Genomic DNA, 18992 nt, shown 5'->3' with positions numbered 1-18992 from the left:
CCTTTCCCTCCTCATCCTTTCTTTCCCTGCTCTCCTGAAGTGCTGTGGCCTGCGGTGTGAGGAATGTAACCTACTACACACCAACCGATTTCCCCTGTCCCCCTCTCTCTCTCTCTCTCTCTCTCTCTCTCTCTCTCTCTCTCTCTCTCTTCCCCTTCTCTTTCTCCCTCGTCTCTCTACACTCTTTCCCTCTCTACCATCTCTCTCTCTGTCGTTTAATCTCTCTCTCGCTCTGTGTGTGTCTGAAACAGCTAGGCTCAGCTCCTCTCCCCTCTAAACCCTCCCGTAGAACCCTCCTGTAGACTCCGTAGACCCCTCCTGTAGACTCTTTAGAACCCTCCTGTAGACACAGTAGGGCTCTTCTGTAGACTCAGTAGGGCTCTTCTGTAGACTCAGTAGGGCTCTTCTGTAGATGAACTAATAAAATAAACCACCCCTGTCCCTGCTCCCCTCCTGAGGTGGTTTCCCTGGAAACGAATAAAGCATGTGTTCCCAGTAGCTCTCAATCCTCTGAAAGACCCTGCTGACCTTCCTGATGTTTCCCTTTCTGCTGCTGGGAATGTTATGGCAATGTTTTGGGAATGTTCTAGTAATGTTATGGGAATGTTTTGGGAATGTTCTAGTAATGTTATGGCAATGTTTTGGGAATGTTCTAGTAATGTTATGGACATGTTCTAGTAATGTTATGGCAATGTTTTGGGAATGTTCTAGTAATGTTATGGGAATGTTCTAGTAATGTTATGGGAATGTTCTAGTAATGTTTTGGGAATGTTCTAGTAATGTTATGGCAATGTTTTGGGAATGTTCTAGTAATGTTATGGGAATGTTCTAGTAATGTTTTGGGAATGTTCTAGTAATGTTATGGCAATGTTTTGGGAATGTTCTAGTAATGTTATGGGAATGTTCTAGTAATGTTTTGGGAATGTTCTAGTAATGTTATGGGAATGTTTTGGGAATGTTCTAGTAATGTTTTGGGAATGTTCTAGTAATGTTATGGGAATGTTCTAGTAATGTTATGGAAGCTGTTACTGTTTTATTGCTGGCTCATCCAGAAGTTCCCTGTTTCATGAAGTGGTTTGGGAGAATGTGACAACTCTACTGTCTAACATGCTGACCAGACCGGACACGTCGCGTGCACGAGCGTTGCAAAATAAATGTAGAAATCCATGTTATTCAATTATTGCACCCACACTGCTCGCGCACGCCAATGAGCGTCTGCGATGCCAAGGGCTAAAATAGAAGACATTCCTATTTCTGACGCAGATCTCGCTGCAAGTCCTGCCTCTCCCATCTCCTCATTGGTTTATAGAAGCAGGTACCCACGTGCCATCTCCTCATTGGTTATACCCACGTGGGTGATTGAAAGACGAACTGTTTTGCTGGTTGTCGTGGTAATACAATGAAAGTTTAGATGCGATCACCACATAATTTAAACGATGAAAAAGCCTGGAAGGAGGAGAGATGACTAGAAACGATTTGGTTGGCCGTTTTATGTGTGAATTAATTGTCGGAGTAGAGGTCCTTGTGCATTTCAGGTAAAATAACAACTAAATGTTTATATCCCAGGACAAATTAGCTAGCAACAGCAAGCTAGTTAAATAGAACAAATTAACGTTAGCTAGCAAGTGCAAGCTAACTAGCTAAATTGCCATACATGTTTAATGCTTTTCGACCTGTCCCCAAATTAATGTCATTGGTTCAGAGTTTGTTTTGATATTTTAACCTGCGTGTCGTGATCGCGTTTGGTGTGGGGGGGCAAAATACATTTATGCGCGATGGCGCACGCGCGCAGCCGGTTTGGGTTCCGTGTAACACACACACACACACACACACACACACACACACACACACACACACACACACACACACACACACACACACACACACACACACACACACACACACACACACACACACACACACACACACACAGGACATGATTAAATGAAGCTACCCATCCCCCATCTCTCCCTCTCTGCTCACTGTTCCATTTCAGACCACATTGTTCACTGACCTCACTTCCCACTGCCTATTCAGAGAAACACCACACACACACACACACACACACACACACACACACACACACACACACACACACACACACACACACACACACACACACACACACACACACACACACACACACACACACACACACACACACACACATTTAGCAGACACAGATGTTTTTAGGCGTGTGTGTTTTCAGTTCATCACCTGCTGATTGACTGGACTGTCCAGCTGTGTTGTCAAGCTCCTGCTCATGAGATCTGTCGGGTTCAGAACGTATTAACCAACTGTGTTTGAACTAGTCTACTCACCACAACACTGTTTGTCCCCTGAGCTTGATCCTAGACATGAACTCTGAGAGCTAACGCTCATCTTCAGGTTCCTCATCACGAACCACTGAACCACCTCTGCTACATTCTGTTCAGAATCATATCAACTCAACTCAGTGAGTCAGATACAGACAGAGTGAATCAGGTTCCTCATCACGAACCACTGAACCACCTCTGCTACATTCTGTTCAGAATCATATCAACTCAACTCAGTGAGTCAGATACAGACAGAGTGAATCAGGTTCCTCATCACGAACCACTGAACCACCTCTGCTACATTCTGTTCAGAATCATATCAACTCAACTCAGTGAGTCAGATACAGACAGAGTGAATCAGGTTCCTCATCACGAACCACTGAACCACCTCTGCTACATTCTGTTCAGAATCATATCAACTCAACTCAGTGAGTCAGATACAGACAGAGTGAATCAGGTTCCTCATCACGAACCACTGAACCACCTCTGCTACATTCTGTTCAGAATCATATCAACTCAACTCAGTGAGTCACATACAGACAGAGTGAATCAGGTTCCTCATCATGAACCACTGAACCACCTCTGCTACATTCTGTTCAGAATCATATCAACTCAACTCAGTGAGTCAGATACAGACAGAGTGAATCAGGTTCCTCATCACGAACCACTGAACCACCTCTGCTACATTCTGTTCAGAATCATATCAACTCAACTCAGTGAGTCAGATACAGACAGAGTGAATCAGGTTCCTCATCACGAACCACTGAACCACCTCTGCTACATTCTGTTCAGAATCATATCAACTCAACTCAGTGAGTCAGATACAGACAGAGTGAATCAGGTTCCTCATCACGAACCACTGAACCACCTCTGCTACATTCTGTTCAGAATCATATCAACTCAACTCAGTGAGTCAGATACAGACAGAGTGAATCAGGTTCCTCATCATGAACCACTGAACCACCTCTGCTACATTCTGTTCAGAATCATATCAACTCAACTCAGTGAGTCACATACAGACAGAGTGAATCAGGTTCCTCATCACGAACCACTGAACCACCTCTGCTACATTCTGTTCAGAATCATATCAACTCAACTCAGTGAGTCAGATACAGACAGAGTGAATCAGGTTCCTCATCACGAACCACTGAACCACCTCTGCTACATTCTGTTCAGAATCATATCAACTCAACTCAGTGAGTCACATACAGACAGAGTGAATCAGGTTCCTCATCATGAACCACTGAACCACCTCTGCTACATTCTGTTCAGAATCATATCAACTCAACTCAGTGAGTCAGATACAGACAGAGTGAATCAGGTTCCTCATCACGAACCACTGAACCACCTCTGCTACATTCTGTTCAGAATCATATCAACTCAACTCAGTGAGTCAGATACAGACAGAGTGAATCAGGTTCCTCATCACGAACCACTGAACCACCTCTGCTACATTCTGTTCAGAATCATATCAACTCAACTCAGTGAGTCAGATACAGGCAGAGTGAATCAGGTTCCTCATCACGAACCACTGAACCACCTCTGCTACATTCTGTTCAGAATCATATCAACTCAACTCAGTGAGTCACATACAGACAGAGTGAATCAGGTTCCTCATCATGAACCACTGAACCACCTCTGCTACATTCTGTTCAGAATCATATCAACTCAACTCAGTGAGTCAGATACAGACAGAGTGAATCAGGTTCCTCATCACGAACCACTGAACCACCTCTGCTACATTCTGTTCAGAATCATATCAACTCAACTCAGTGAGTCAGATACAGACAGAGTGAATCAGGTTCCTCATCACGAACCACTGAACCACCTCTGCTACATTCTGTTCAGAATCATATCAACTCAACTCAGTGAGTCAGATACAGACAGAGTGAATCAGGTTCCTCATCACGAACCACTGAACCACCTCTGCTACATTCTGTTCAGAATCATATCAACTCAACTCAGTGAGTCAGATACAGACAGAGTGAATCAGGTTCCTCATCATGAACCACTGAACCACCTCTGCTACATTCTGTTCAGAATCATATCAACTCAACTCAGTGAGTCACATACAGACAGAGTGAATCAGGTTCCTCATCACGAACCACTGAACCACCTCTGCTACATTCTGTTCAGAATCATATCAACTCAACTCAGTGAGTCAGATACAGACAGAGTGAATCAGGTTCCTCATCACGAACCACTGAACCACCTCTGCTACATTCTGTTCAGAATCATATCAACTCAACTCAGTGAGTCACATACAGACAGAGTGAATCAGGTTCCTCATCATGAACCACTGAACCACCTCTGCTACATTCTGTTCAGAATCATATCAACTCAACTCAGTGAGTCAGATACAGACAGAGTGAATCAGGTTCCTCATCACGAACCACTGAACCACCTCTGCTACATTCTGTTCAGAATCATATCAACTCAACTCAGTGAGTCAGATACAGACAGAGTGAATCAGGTTCCTCATCACGAACCACTGAACCACCTCTGCTACATTCTGTTCAGAATCATATCAACTCAACTCAGTGAGTCAGATACAGACAGAGTGAATCAGGTTCCTCATCACGAACCACTGAACCACCTCTGCTACATTCTGTTCAGAATCATATCAACTCAACTCAGTGAGTCAGATACAGACAGAGTGAATCAGGTTCCTCATCATGAACCACTGAACCACCTCTGCTACATTCTGTTCAGAATCATATCAACTCAACTCAGTGAGTCACATACAGACAGAGTGAATCAGGTTCCTCATCATGAACCACTGAACCACCTCTGCTACATTCTGTTCAGAATCATATCAACTCAACTCAGTGAGTCAGATACAGACAGAGTGAATCAGGTTCCTCATCACGAACCACTGAACCACCTCTGCTACATTCTGTTCAGAATCATATCAACTCAACTCAGTGAGTCAGATACAGACAGAGTGAATCAGGTTCCTCATCATGAACCACTGAACCACCTCTGCTACATTCTGTTCAGAATCATATCAACTCAACTCAGTGAGTCACATACAGACAGAGTGAATCAGCTGTTTTTATGTTTTTAGGCTTTGAGACTGGTCATAGTGACCACTTGTGTTAAGTGTGGGGGGATTTACTCAATCACCACACTGGTAAACCCGGGTAACTGGTATTTAAAATGAAAGATTACCACACCAGCAACATATAATTCTGTTCATTTTGTTGAGTCAGATTGCCTATTAAAATTACAGTCTCCTCTACTGCAGAAATGCTGTTAGTTCGTCCCAAATGGCACCCTATTCCCTACATAGTGCACTACTTTTGAGACCTATGGGCCCTGGTCAAAAGTAGTGCACTAAATAAGGTGCCATTTGGGACACAGACGGTGTTCAATTGTACAGACAGGAATTGAACTGGAACAGATCCTGAGAAACTCTGATTTCTCTTTCTGAGGTTCATGAAAACCTTTCAGTAGCCTCGTCCCCAGCCTGTGTGTCTACACTAACCGTATAGACACCTGTTAAGGATGAAACGACCTCTGCTCCTCCTTCCCAAACAAGGAGACAAGTAGATTTCAGCGGTCCCGTCAAGTCCCTTATCCAAGCAGACATAGTTAACACAGTCTAGGTCTATCAAGTCCCTTATCCAAGCAGACATAGTTAACACAGTCTAGGTCTATCAAGTCCCTTATCCAAGCAGACATAGTTAACACAGTCTAGGTCTATCAAGTCCCTTATCCAAGCAGACATAGTTAACACAGTCTAGGTCTATCAAGTCCCTTATCCAAGCAGACATAGTTAACACAGTCTAGGTCTATCAAGTCCCTTATCCAAGCAGACATAGTTAACACAGTCTAGGTCTATCAAGTCCCTTATCCAAGCAGACATAGTTAACACAGTCTAGGTCTATCAAGTCCCTTATCCAAGCAGACATAGTTAACACAGTCTAGGTCTATCAAGTCCCTTATCCAAGCAGACATAGTTAACACAGTCTAGGTCTATCAAGTCCCTTATCCAAGCAGACATAGTTAACACAGTCTAGGTCTATCAAGTCCCTTATCCAAGCAGACATAGTTAACACAGTCTAGGTCTATCAAGTCCCTTATCCAAGCAGACATAGTTAACACAGTCTAGGTCTATCAAGTCCCTTATCCAAGCAGACATAGTTAACACAGTCTAGGTCTATCAAGTCCCTTATCCAAGCAGACATAGTTAACACAGTCTAGGTCTATCAAGTCCCTTATCCAAGCAGACATAGTTAACACAGTCTGGGTCTATCAAGTCCCTTATCCAAGCAGACATAGTTAACACAGTCTAGGTCTATCAAGTCCCTTATCCAAGCAGACATAGTTAACACAGTCTGGGTCTAGGAGAAATGAAGGCTCTTCTTCTAGCTAACCCAGTTCCAGCCTCAGAACCGCATGTCACAGGTGGGAAACCTCCTGAGGGGGATACTGATTATGACGTCGCACGCAGGGCTCCCTCATCACGAGAGCACGAGTCCAACTCACCTCCACTACACGCAGTCAGACTAGTCTACTCCTGCTCTGTTTCACGTTGATGGTAACAGGCTGTATTTAACTGTGTTTTAGGAGCTTTGTGAGGCTGGAGGTGAACATTCACTAGATTATGTAATTACCGGTTGGTCTGAAGTGCTGGTCTCGTGGTGAATGTAGGAGGGCAGACAGGGCCACACTGCAGATCTGGGTATTTCTCTCTTTATGTCTGTTCACAGTGACACTGCCAGCTAGCCAGGTCCCAGATCTGTTTGTGCTATCATGTCATCTCCTTGACATGGCAATTAGTGACCCTCTCTCTGTCTCTCTTTCTCTCTCCCCCAGATCTCCCATCAAGCTCAGCCATCCAGGTCTCCGCTCGTGAAGACAGGAAGTATGCCATGCTGTTCCAGTCGGTGGTCCTGCCGTGTCAATACTCCAGCATGTCCACCCAGACGCCTGTGGTCCAATGGTGGTACAAGTCTTACTGCCGCGACCGCACCCGCGACGCCTTCAGCTTCCCGGAGAGCCTGGGGGTAAGGGGGTCCGAGCCGGGCTCCTCGTCCCATCTAGACTGCTCCGATTCTAGCCGCACCGTCCGCGTGGTGGCCTCCGTCACCGGATCCTCCATCACCCTGGCCGAGCACTACAAGGCCAGAGATATTACTATCATCAACAGTAAGACATGGCACTCAATACTACTGTTGTTGATGATGGTATTACATCAGGGGGACTAGATGTCCAGGGAGGCTGGTCAGGTCCTCTAGATACAAGACATGTCACTAGTGTTGTTGATGATGGTATTACATCAGGGGGACTAGATGTCCAGGGAGGCTGGTCAGGTCCTCTAGATACAAGACATGTCCCTAGTGTTGTTGATGATGGTATTAAATCAGGGGGACTAGATGTCCAGGGAGGCTGGTCAGGTCCTCTAGATACAAGACATGTCACTAGTGTTGTTGATGATGGTATTAAATCAGGGGGACTAGATGTCCAGGGAGGCTGGTCAGGTCCTCTAGATACAAGACATGTCACTAGTGTTGTTGATGATGCTATTACATCAGGGGGACTAGATGTCCAGGGAGGCTGGTCAGGTCCTCTAGATACAAGACATGTCACTAGTGTTGTTGATGATGCTATTACATCAGGGGGACTAGATGTCCAGGGAGGCTGGTCAGGTCCTCTAGATACAAGACATGTCACTAGTGTTGTTGATGATGCTATTACATCAGGGGGACTAGATGTCCAGGGAGGCTGGTCAGGTCCTCTAGATACAAGACATGTCACTAGTGTTGTTGATGATGCTATTACATCAGGGGGACTAGATGTCCAGGGAGGCTGGTCAGGTCCTCTAGATACAAGACATGTCACTAGTGTTGTTGATGATGCTATTACATCAGGGGGACTAGATGTCCAGGGAGGCTGGTCAGGTCCTCTAGATACAAGACATGTCACTAGTGTTGTTGATGATGCTATTAAATCAGGGGGACTAGATGTCCAGGGAGGCTGGTCAGGTCCTCTAGATACAAGACATGTCACTAGTGTTGTTGATGATGCTATTACATCAGGGGGACTAGATGTCCAGGGAGGCTGGTCAGGTCCTCTAGATAAAAGACATGTCACTAGTGTTGTTGATGATGGTATTACATCAGGGGGACTAGATGTCCAGGGAGGCTGGTCAGGTCCTCTAGATACAAGACATGTCACTAGTGTTGTTGATGATGGTATTACATCAGGGGGACTAGATGTCCAGGGAGGCTGGTCAGGTCCTCTAGATACAAGACATGTCACTAGTGTTGTTGATGATGCTATTACATCAGGGGGACTAGATGTCCAGGGAGGCTGGTCAGGTCCTCTAGATACAAGACATGTCACTAGTGTTGTTGATGATGGTATTACATCAGGGGGACTAGATGTCCAGGGAGGCTGGTCAGGTCCTCTAGATACAAGACATGTCACTAGTGTTGTTGATTATGGTATTACATCAGGGGGACTAGATGTCCAGGGAGGCTGGTCAGGTCCTCTAGATAAAAGACATGTCACTAGTGTTGTTGATGATGGTATTACATCAGGGGGACTAGATGTCCAGGGAGGCTGGTCAGGTCCTCTAGATACAAGACATGTCACTAGTGTTGTTGATGATGGTATTACATCAGGGGGACTAGATGTCCAGGGAGGCTGGTCAGGTCCTCTAGATAAAAGACATGTCACTAGTGTTGTTGATGATGGTATTACATCAGGGGGACTAGATGTCCAGGGAGGCTGGTCAGGTCCTCTAGATACAAGACATGTCACTAGTGTTGTTGATGATGGTATTAAATCAGGGGGACTAGATGTCCAGGGAGGCTGGTCAGGTCCTCTAGATACAAGACATGTCACTAGTGTTGTTGATGATGGTATTAAATCAGGGGGACTAGATGTCCAGGGAGGCTGGTCAGGTCCTCTAGATACAAGACATGTCACTAGTGTTGTTGATGATGCTATTACATCAGGGGGACTAGATGTCCAGGGAGGCTGGCCAGGTCCTCTAGATACAAGACATGTCACTAGTGTTGTTGATGATGGTATTACATCAGGGGGACTAGATGTCCAGGGAGGCTGGCCAGGTCCAGCAGATCAAATAAAGATCATGTAGATAAAGGTCACAGGTGGTTGAGGTCACAGGCAGGTCACAAGGCTGCCTCTCTTCTCAATTCCATAACACACACGTTGACATGCACCCACCCACATGCGTGTTGTGAGGTCCTCTGAAGAGACACTGAGAGGGTGTTGTGGAGGACAGGCAGGGTGATGAAGAGGAAGAGACGTGATAGTCCGGCGTCCCATTGTGATATAGCTACATGGGGGACGCACAGCCCGAACACGCACCTCCACGTTCTCGTCCTCTATGCGTTTTAATGTGTTGACAGTTGGAGAAATTGCTTGAGCCACGCTAAGAATTCAAAGTATGAAAGTCAACGGTCCAACATTCTAGAACACTGCTGTGTGTACACATACACGTTTTGATAGCCGCTTTAGACTCAGAGGCATCGGTGAGCAGACAGGGAAAGAGAGCGAGAGAGGAAGAGAGAGATGGATAGAGTAAGAGGGAGAGGAGAGAGAGAGAGGGAAAGATGGAGACAGAGAGAGTGAGAGAGGGAAAGATGGAGACAGAGAGAGTGAGAGAGGGAAAGAGGGAGAGAGAGAGAAGGGTGGAGACGGAGAGAGAGAGGGACGGAGAGGGAGACAGAGAGAGCTGCTAATAGAGAGAGAGAGCTGTAGAGAGAGAGAGCTGCAGAGAGAGAGAGGGGGGCGGAGAGGGAGACAGAGAGAGAGAGAGAGCTGTAGAGAGAGGGGCGGAGAGGGAGACAGAGAGAGGGAGAAAGAGGGACGGAGACGGAGACAGAGAGAGAGGGGGGAAAGAGGGAAAGGAATTGACCTGCATGTGGACCCCAGATTTATTGAGCTGTAAATCAGGGATAAGAATCAACCCTCTCTTCTCCTGTGACCAGATGGACAAAAGAGGATTTTTTCCCACATTGCCGTGCTTTAATGTTGTCCTCTCTCTCACACCTTGTTCTCTCTCTCTCTCTCTCTTTCTCTATCCCTCTCTCTATCCCTCAATCTTTCTCTCTCTCTCTCTCTCTCTCTCTCTCTCTCTCTCTCTCCCTCTCTCTCTCTCTCTCTCTCTCTCTCTCTCTCTCTCTCTCTCAATCTTTCCCCCTCTCTCTCTCTCTCTCTCTATCTCTATCTCTCTCTCTATCTCTCAATCTTTCCCTCTCTCTCTGTCTCTGATGTGGGGCTCTTCAAAAGGAGCTCTCTCTCTCTGTCTGTTCACTGTGAAGTCAGCTTTAATGGTTTGACTCCTCTGGTGAACCCTGGAGTGGGCACAAACACGTTGAACTTGCTCCCCTGTTCCAAGAATCTGTGGAGTAAGGATGGAGTAGGGGATGGGGGGATGGGGGGAGGGAGAGAGAGAGAGAGAGTAAGGTGGAGGGTTGATAAATAAAGTATCAGACATGGCAAGTAGAGACATCAATATACACTATACACATCAATATACACCAAACACATCAATATACACTATACACATCAATATACACTAAACACATCAATATACACTATACACATCAATATACACTATACACATCAATATACACATCAGTATACACTATACACATCAGTATACACTATACACATCAATATACACTATACACATCAATATACACTATACACATCAATATACACCAAACACATCAATATACACTATGCACATCAATATACACATCAATATACACTATGCACATCAATATACACCAAACACATCAATATACACATCAATATACACTACACACATCAATATACACATCAATATACACTATACACATCAATATACACTATGCACATCAATATACACATCAATATACACTATATACATCAATATACACTATACACATAAATATACACTATACACATCAATATACACATCAATATACACTATACACATCAATATACACCAAACACATCAATATACACTATACACATCAATATACACTATACACATCAATATACACCAAACACATCAATATACACTATAGACATCAATATACACATCAATATACACTATACACATCAATATACACCAAACACATCAATATACACTATGCACATCAATATACACATCAATATACACCAAACACATCAATATACACTATGCACATCAATATACACATCAATATACACTATGCACATCAATATACACATCAATATACACTATACACATCAATATACACTATACACATCAATATACACTATACACATAAATATACACTATACACATCAATATACACTATACACATCAATATACACCAAACACATCAATATACACTATACACATCAATATACACTATACATATCAATATACACCAAACACATCAATATACACTATACACATCAATATACACATCAATATACACTATACACATCGATATACACCAAACACATCAATATACACATCAATATACACATCAATATACACTACACACATCAATATACACATCAATATACACTATGCACATCAATATGCACATCAATATACACATCAATATACACTATACACATCAATATACACTATACACATCAATATATACTATACACATCAATATACACATCAATATACACTATACACATCAATATACACTACACACATCAATATACACTATACACATCAATATACACATCAATATACACTATACACATCAATATACACATCAATATACACTACACACATCAATATACACTATGCACATCAATATATTATAAATATTATAAACTGCACCAAATGGGTTCAATACAGTGGCATGTTAAATATCCCCAAAACTATTTTCTGGTTGTCCATAGGATTTGAGACTTGCAGTCTCCTAACCCACAGCCCCAACTCCAGCCCTATCCCCAACAGGAAAGACTGTTCATTATGCTTGTCTCTTCCTGTCCCTTAAATAGGCCTGTTTACATGTCCGCCTCACAATGGACTGACTGGTCTGCTGAAAGTCTCCCACCACAGAGTCCACCCAACCTCTCACCTCCTTTACTGTTTACTGTTTATCACTCAACACAACTCCTCCGTGGACTGTATCAGACACAATGTTCTCTCCTCCTCCCCCTAACTGGCCAAAACAAACCTGTTTCTCCGTTCCTCCTTGTCCTTGACGATCTTGATATTTATATTCTCAGTTGAATTGTATTTGAGACTTCACATGGGAAGTTAAGGAATGTTGTAAGGTAGTTTGACAGAGTGATGTTTGACAGAGTGATGTGATGTTGGACAGAGTGCGGTTTGACAGAGTGATGTGTTAGATGTGATGTTTGACAGAGTGATGTTTGACAGAGTGATGTTTGACAGAGTGATGTTTGACAGAGTGATGAGTTAGATGTGATGTTTGACAGAGTGATGTTTGACAGAGTGATGAGTTAGATGTGATGTTTGACACAGTGATGTTTGACAGAGTGATGTTTGACAGAGTGATGTTTGACAGAGTGATGTTTGACAGAGTGATGTGTTAGATGTGATGTTTGACATAGTGATGTTTGACAGAGTGATGTGTTAGATGTGATGTTTGACAGAGTGTCGTTTGACACAGTGATGTGATGTTGGACAGAGTGCGGTTTGACAGAGTGATGTGTTAGATGTGATGTTTGACAGAGTGAGGTTTGACAGAGTGATGTTGGACAGAGTGATGTTTGACAGAGTGATGAGTTAGATGTGATGTTTGACATAGTGATGTTTGACAGAGTGATGAGTTAGATGTGATGTTTGACACAGTGATGTTTGACAGAGTGATGTTTGACAGAGTGATGTTTGACAGAGTGATGTTTGACAGAGTGATGTGTTAGATGTGATGTTTGACATAGTGATGTTTGACAGAGTGATGTGTTAGATGTGATGTTTGACAGAGTGATGTTTGACAGAGTGATGTTTGACAGAGTGATGTTTGACAGAGTGATGTTTGACAGAGTGATGTTTGACAGAGTGATGTTTGACAGAGTGATGTTTGACAGAGTGATGTTTGACAGAGTGATGAGTTAGATGTGATGTTTGACAGAGTGATGTTTGACAGAGTGATGTTTGACAGAGTGATGAGTTAGATGTGATGTTTGACAGAGTGCTGTTTGACAGAGTGATGTTTGACAGAGTGATGAGTTAGATGTGATGTTTGACAGAGTGATGTTTGACAGAGTGATGTTTGACAGAGTGATGTTTGACACAGTGATGTTTGACAGAAGGATGTTTGACAGAGTGATATGTTAGATGTGATGTTTGACACAGTGATGTTTGACAGAGTGATGTTTGACAGAGTGATATGTTAGATGTGATACTTATTTTTTTTTAATATATTCTGTCTTCCTCCCCCTCCCTCTCTCCAGAGGCTGACCTGCGTATCGGGGAGCTCCAGTGGGGAGACAGTGGGGTGTACCTCTGTAAGGTGGTCATCTCTGACGACCTCGAGGGCAGGAATGAGGCCCCTGTGGAGCTTCTGGTGTTGGGTGAGTCCTCAACTCCCCTTCTCAGCCCTACCCTCTCCTCCCTCCAACCCTCCATTCCTCCATCCCCCCTCCTCCCTACCTGTCCCCCTGCCCCACTCCTCAGGAAGACCATTACACAGGAAGTAAAGCCAACCCAGACAGGAAGGGAAAACACTTCATGCAACACATTTATGACATTGAGGATATGCAAATACAAGTCCATTTAAATATGATTTCTCTTATCTACCCTCAGGCGACATGATTGAAGTTGACATGCAAGTTGATCCATTTCCATGGAGTACTCATCATATAGACGTTATATAAACCCCCTCATATAGACGTTATATAAACCCCCTCATATAGACGTTATATAAACCCCCTCATATAGACGTTATATAAACCCCCTCATATAGACGTTATATAAACCCCCTCATATAGACGTTATATAAACCCCCTCATATAGACGTTATATAAACCCCCTCATATAGACGTTATATAAATCCCCTCATATAGACGTTATATAAACCCCCTCATATAGACGTTATATAAACCCCCTCATATAGACGTTATATAAACCCATCATATAGACGTTATATAAACCCCCTCATATAGACGTTATATAAACCCCCTCATATAGACGTTATATAAACCCCCTCATATAGACGTTATATAAACCCCCTCATATAGACGTTATATAAACCCCCCCATATAGACGTAATATAAACCCCCTCATATAGACGTAATATAAACCCCCTCATATAGACGTTATATAAACCCCCCCATATAGACGTAATATAAACCCCCTCATATAGACGTAATATAAACCCCCTCATATAGACGTTATATAAACCCCTCATATAGACGTTATATAAACCCCCTCATATAGACGTTATATAAACCCCCTCATATAGACGTTATATAAACCCCCTCATATAGACGTAATATAAACCCCCTCATATAGACGTTATATAAACCCCCTCATATAGACGTAATATAAACCCCCTCATATAGACGTTATATAAACCCCCTCATATAGACGTTATATAAACCCCCTCATATAGACGTTATATAAACCCCCTCATATAGATGTTATATAAACCCCTCATATAGACGTTATATAAACCCCCTCATATAGACGTTATATAAACCCCCACATATAGACGTTATATAAACCCCCTCATATAGACGTTATATAAACCCCTCATATAGACGTTATATACTGAGTACTGTTAGGACAATAGTGACCCATCATCTAGTGTAGAGATGTACAGGACTGAGTACTGTTAGGACAATAGTGACCCATCATCTAGTGTAGAGATGTACAGGACTGAGTACTGTTAGGACAATAGTGGCCCATCATCTAGTGTAGAGATGTACAGGACTGAGTACTGTTAGGACAATAGTGGCCCATCATCTAGTGTAGAGATGTACAGGACTGAGTACTGTTAGGACAATAGTGGCCCATCATCTAGTGTAGAGATGTACAGGACTGAGTACTGTTAGGACAATAGTGGCCCATCATCTAGTGTGGAGATGTACAGGACTGAGTACTGTTAGGACAATAGTGGCCCATCATCTAGTGTAGAGATGTACAGGACTGAGTACTGTTAGGACAATAGTAGCCCATCATCTAGTGTAGAGATGTACAGGACTGAGGACTGTTAGGACAATAGTGGCCCATCATCTAGTGTAGAGATGTACAGGACTGAGTACTGTTAGGACAATAGTAGCCCATCATCTAGTGTAGAGATGTACAGGACTGAGGACTGTTAGGACAATAGTGGCCCATCATCTAGTGCAGAGATGTACAGGACTGAGTACTGTTAGGACAATAGTGGCCCATCATCTAGTGCAGAGATGTACAGGACTGAGTACTGTTAGGACAATAGTGGCCCATCATCTAGTGTGGAGATGTACAGGACTGAGTACTGTTAGGACAATAGTGGCCCATCATCTAGTGTAGAGATGTACAGGACTGAGGACTGTTAGGACAATAGTGGCCCATCATCTAGTGTAGAGATGTACAGGACTGAGGACTGTTAGGACAATAGTGGCCCATCATCTAGTGTAGAGATGTACAGGACTGAGGACTGTTAGGACAATAGTGGCCCATCATCTAGTGTAGAGATGTACAGGACTGAGTACTGTTAGGGACAATAGTGGCCCATCATCTAGTGTAGAGATGTACAGGACTGAGTACTGTTAGGACAATAGTGGCCCATCATCTAGTGTAGAGATGTACAGGACTGAGTACTGTTAGGACAATAGTGGCCCATCATCTAGTGTAGAGATGTACAGGACTGAGTACTGTTAGGGACAATAGTGGCCCATCATCTAGTGTAGAGATGTACAGGACTGAGTACTGTTAGGACAATAGTGGCCCATCATCTAGTGTAGAGATGTACAGGACTGAGTACTGTTAGGGACAATAGTGGCCCATCATCTAGTGTAGAGATGTACAGGACTGAGTACTGTTGGGGACAATAGTGGCCCATCATCTAGTGTAGAGATGTACAGGACTGAGTACTGTTGGGGATGTGTCTTCTTGACATCCTGCCTGTTGGCTAGTGGTCTGTCTTTTTAACATTTAGTTTACCTTTATTTAACTATGCAAGTCAGTTAAGAACAAATTCTTATTTTCAATGACAGCCTAAGAATAGTGGGTTAACTGCCTGTTCAGTGGCAGTTGACAGATTTGTACCTTGTCAGCTCGGGGATTTGAACTTGCAACCTTTCGGTTACTAGGCTACCCTGCCGCCCCACTCAGTGTAGTGTGTTGTAATGCTAATGCTTTTCCTGTGTGATATACTGTCTGTTAGCTGGGAAGGTACAACTTGCTTCCTTAGCATGAAAAGAAAGTGTCTTTTTGTGTGTGTGTGTGTGTGTGTGTGTGTGTGTGTGTGTGTGTGTGTGTGTGTGTGTGTGTGTGTGTGTGTGTGTGTGTGTGTGTGTGTGTGTGTGTGTGTGTGTGTGTGTGTGTGTGTGTGTGTGTGTGTGTGTGTGCATTCATGCTTGTTTACATATATTTATGTGTTATTGCTCAACAATGGCGGCCCCACATCCCTGAGTGCGGTAACTAGCGTCGCCATGGTGACGCTCTGCGTGGCCATGCTGCTTGAGAGAGAGAGAGACCTTTTGTTTGGCTGGCTGCCTCTCTGTAAATCAGTCCAGTCCAGTAGATCCTCCCACTCAGCACTAAGTCCAGAGTCTCTATAACACACTACAGCCCAGCAAAACCACATAGATAGATGGTCTTCATCACATCCCAGTGTTGAAGAGACAGAGACACATTTTGGCCACTGAGCCTTTTCTTCTACTTACCATTTAGATGTCTCTGCCTGCAGGAAGTTGAAGGTTGTTTCTGGAGTCTCTGCCTGCAGGAAGTTGAAGGTTGTTTCTGGAGTCTCTGCCTGCAGGAAGTTGAAGGTTGTTTCTGGAGTCTCTGTCTGCAGGAAGTTAAAGGTTGTTTCTGGAGTCTCTGCCTGCAGGAAGTTGAAGGTTGTTTCTGGAGTCTCTGCCTGCAGGAAGTTGAAGGTTGTTTCTGGAGTCTCTGCCTGCAGGAAGTTGAAGGTTGTTTCTGGAGTCTCTGTCTGCAGGAAGTTGAAGGTTGTTTCTGGAGTCTCTGCCTGCAGGAAGTTGAAGGTTGTTTCTGGAGTCTCTGCCTGCAGGAAGTTGAAGGTTGTTTCTGGAGTCTCTGCCTGCAGGAAGTTGAAGGTTGTTTCTGGAGTCTCTGCCTGCAGGAAGTTGAAGGTTGTTTCTGGAGTCTCTGCCTGCAGGAAGTTGAAGGTTGTTTCTGGAGTCTCTGCCTGCAGGAAGTTGAAGGTTGTTTCTGGAGTCTCTGTCTGCAGGAAGTTGAAGGTTGTTTCTGGAGTCTCTGCCTGCAGGAAGTTGAAGGTTGTTTCTGGAGTCTCTTCCTGCAGGAAGTTGAAGGTTGTTTCTGGAGTCTCTGCCTGCAGGAAGTTGAAGGTTGTTTCTGGAGTCTCTGCCTGCAGGAAGTTGAAGGTTGTTTCTGGAGTCTCTGCCTGCAGGAAGTTGAAGGTTGTTTCTGGAGTCTCTGCCTGCAGGAAGTTGAAGGTTGTTTCTGGAGTCTCTGCCTGCAGGAAGTTGAAGGTTGTTTCTGGAGTCTCTGTCTGCAGGAAGTTGAAGGTTGTTTCTGGAGTCTCTGCCTGCAGGAAGTTGAAGGTTGTTTCTGGAGTCTCTGCCTGCAGGAAGTTGAAGGTTGTTTCTGGAGTCTCTGCCTGCAGGAAGTTGAAGGTTGTTTCTGGAGTCTCTGCCTGCAGGAAGTTGAAGGTTGTTTCTGGAGTCTCTGCCTGCAGGAAGTTGAAGGTTGTTTCTGGAGTCTCTGCCTGCAGGAAGTTGAAGGTTGTTTCTGGAGTCTCTGCCTGCAGGAAGTTGAAGGTTGTTTCTGGAGTCTCTGTCTGCAGGAAGTTGAAGGTTGTTTCTGGAGTCTCTGCCTGCAGGAAGTTGAAGGTTGTTTCTGGAGTCTCTTCCTGCAGGAAGTTGAAGGTTGTTTCTGGAGTCTCTGCCTGCAGGAAGTTGAAGGTTGTTTCTGGAGTCTCTGCCTGCAGGAAGTTGAAGGTTGTTTCTGGAGTCTCTGCCTGCAGGAAGTTGAAGGTTGTTTCTGGAGTCTCTGCCTGCAGGAAGTTGAAGGTTGTTTCTGGAGTCTCTGCCTGCAGGAAGTTGAAGGTTGTTTCTGGAGTCTCTGCCTGCAGGAAGTTGAAGGTTGTTTCTGGAGTCTCTGCCTGCAGGAAGTTGAAGGTTGTTTCTGGAGTCTCTGCCTGCAGGAAGTTGAAGGTTGTTTCTGGAGTCTCTGCCTGCAGGAAGTTGAAGGTTGTTTCTGGAGTCTCTGCCTGCAGGAAGTTGAAGGTTGTTTCTGGAGTCTCTGCCTGCAGGAAGTTGAAGGTTGTTTCTGGAGTCTCTTCCTGCAGGAAGTTGAAGGTTGTTTCTGGAGTCTCTGCCTGCAGGAAGTTGAAGGTTGTTTCTGGAGTCTCTGCCTGCAGGAAGTTGAAGGTTGTTTCTGGAGTCTCTGCCTGCAGGAAGTTGAAGGTTGTTTCTGGAGTCTCTGTCTGCAGGAAGTTGAAGGTTGTTTCTGGAGTCTCTGCCTGCAGGAAGTTGAAGGTTGTTTCTGGAGTCTCTGCCTGCAGGAAGTTGAAGGTTGTTTCTGGAGTCTCTGCCTGCAGGAAGTTGAAGGTTGTTTCT

General features: G+C 44.1%; 1 protein-coding gene across 1 annotated transcript in view; it reads left to right on the top strand.

Moving 5' to 3' along the window:
• LOC120051454 (immunoglobulin-like domain-containing receptor 2) overlaps positions 1–18992 on the top strand; it is a 60563-nt gene that overhangs the window by 4770 nt on the left and 36801 nt on the right. The window contains exons 2-3 of the mRNA XM_038998317.1: positions 7137–7469; positions 13695–13814. Coding sequence (XP_038854245.1) covers positions 7137–7469; positions 13695–13814 — 453 coding nt within the window. The remainder of the gene's footprint in view (positions 1–7136; positions 7470–13694; positions 13815–18992) is intronic.

This window comes from Salvelinus namaycush, chromosome 7 (genome assembly GCF_016432855.1).
Source record: "Salvelinus namaycush isolate Seneca chromosome 7, SaNama_1.0, whole genome shotgun sequence".
NCBI lineage: Eukaryota > Metazoa > Chordata > Actinopteri > Salmoniformes > Salmonidae > Salvelinus > Salvelinus namaycush.
Note: the sequence above shows the minus strand (reverse complement) of the source record. Positions and strands in the feature narration are given on the sequence as shown.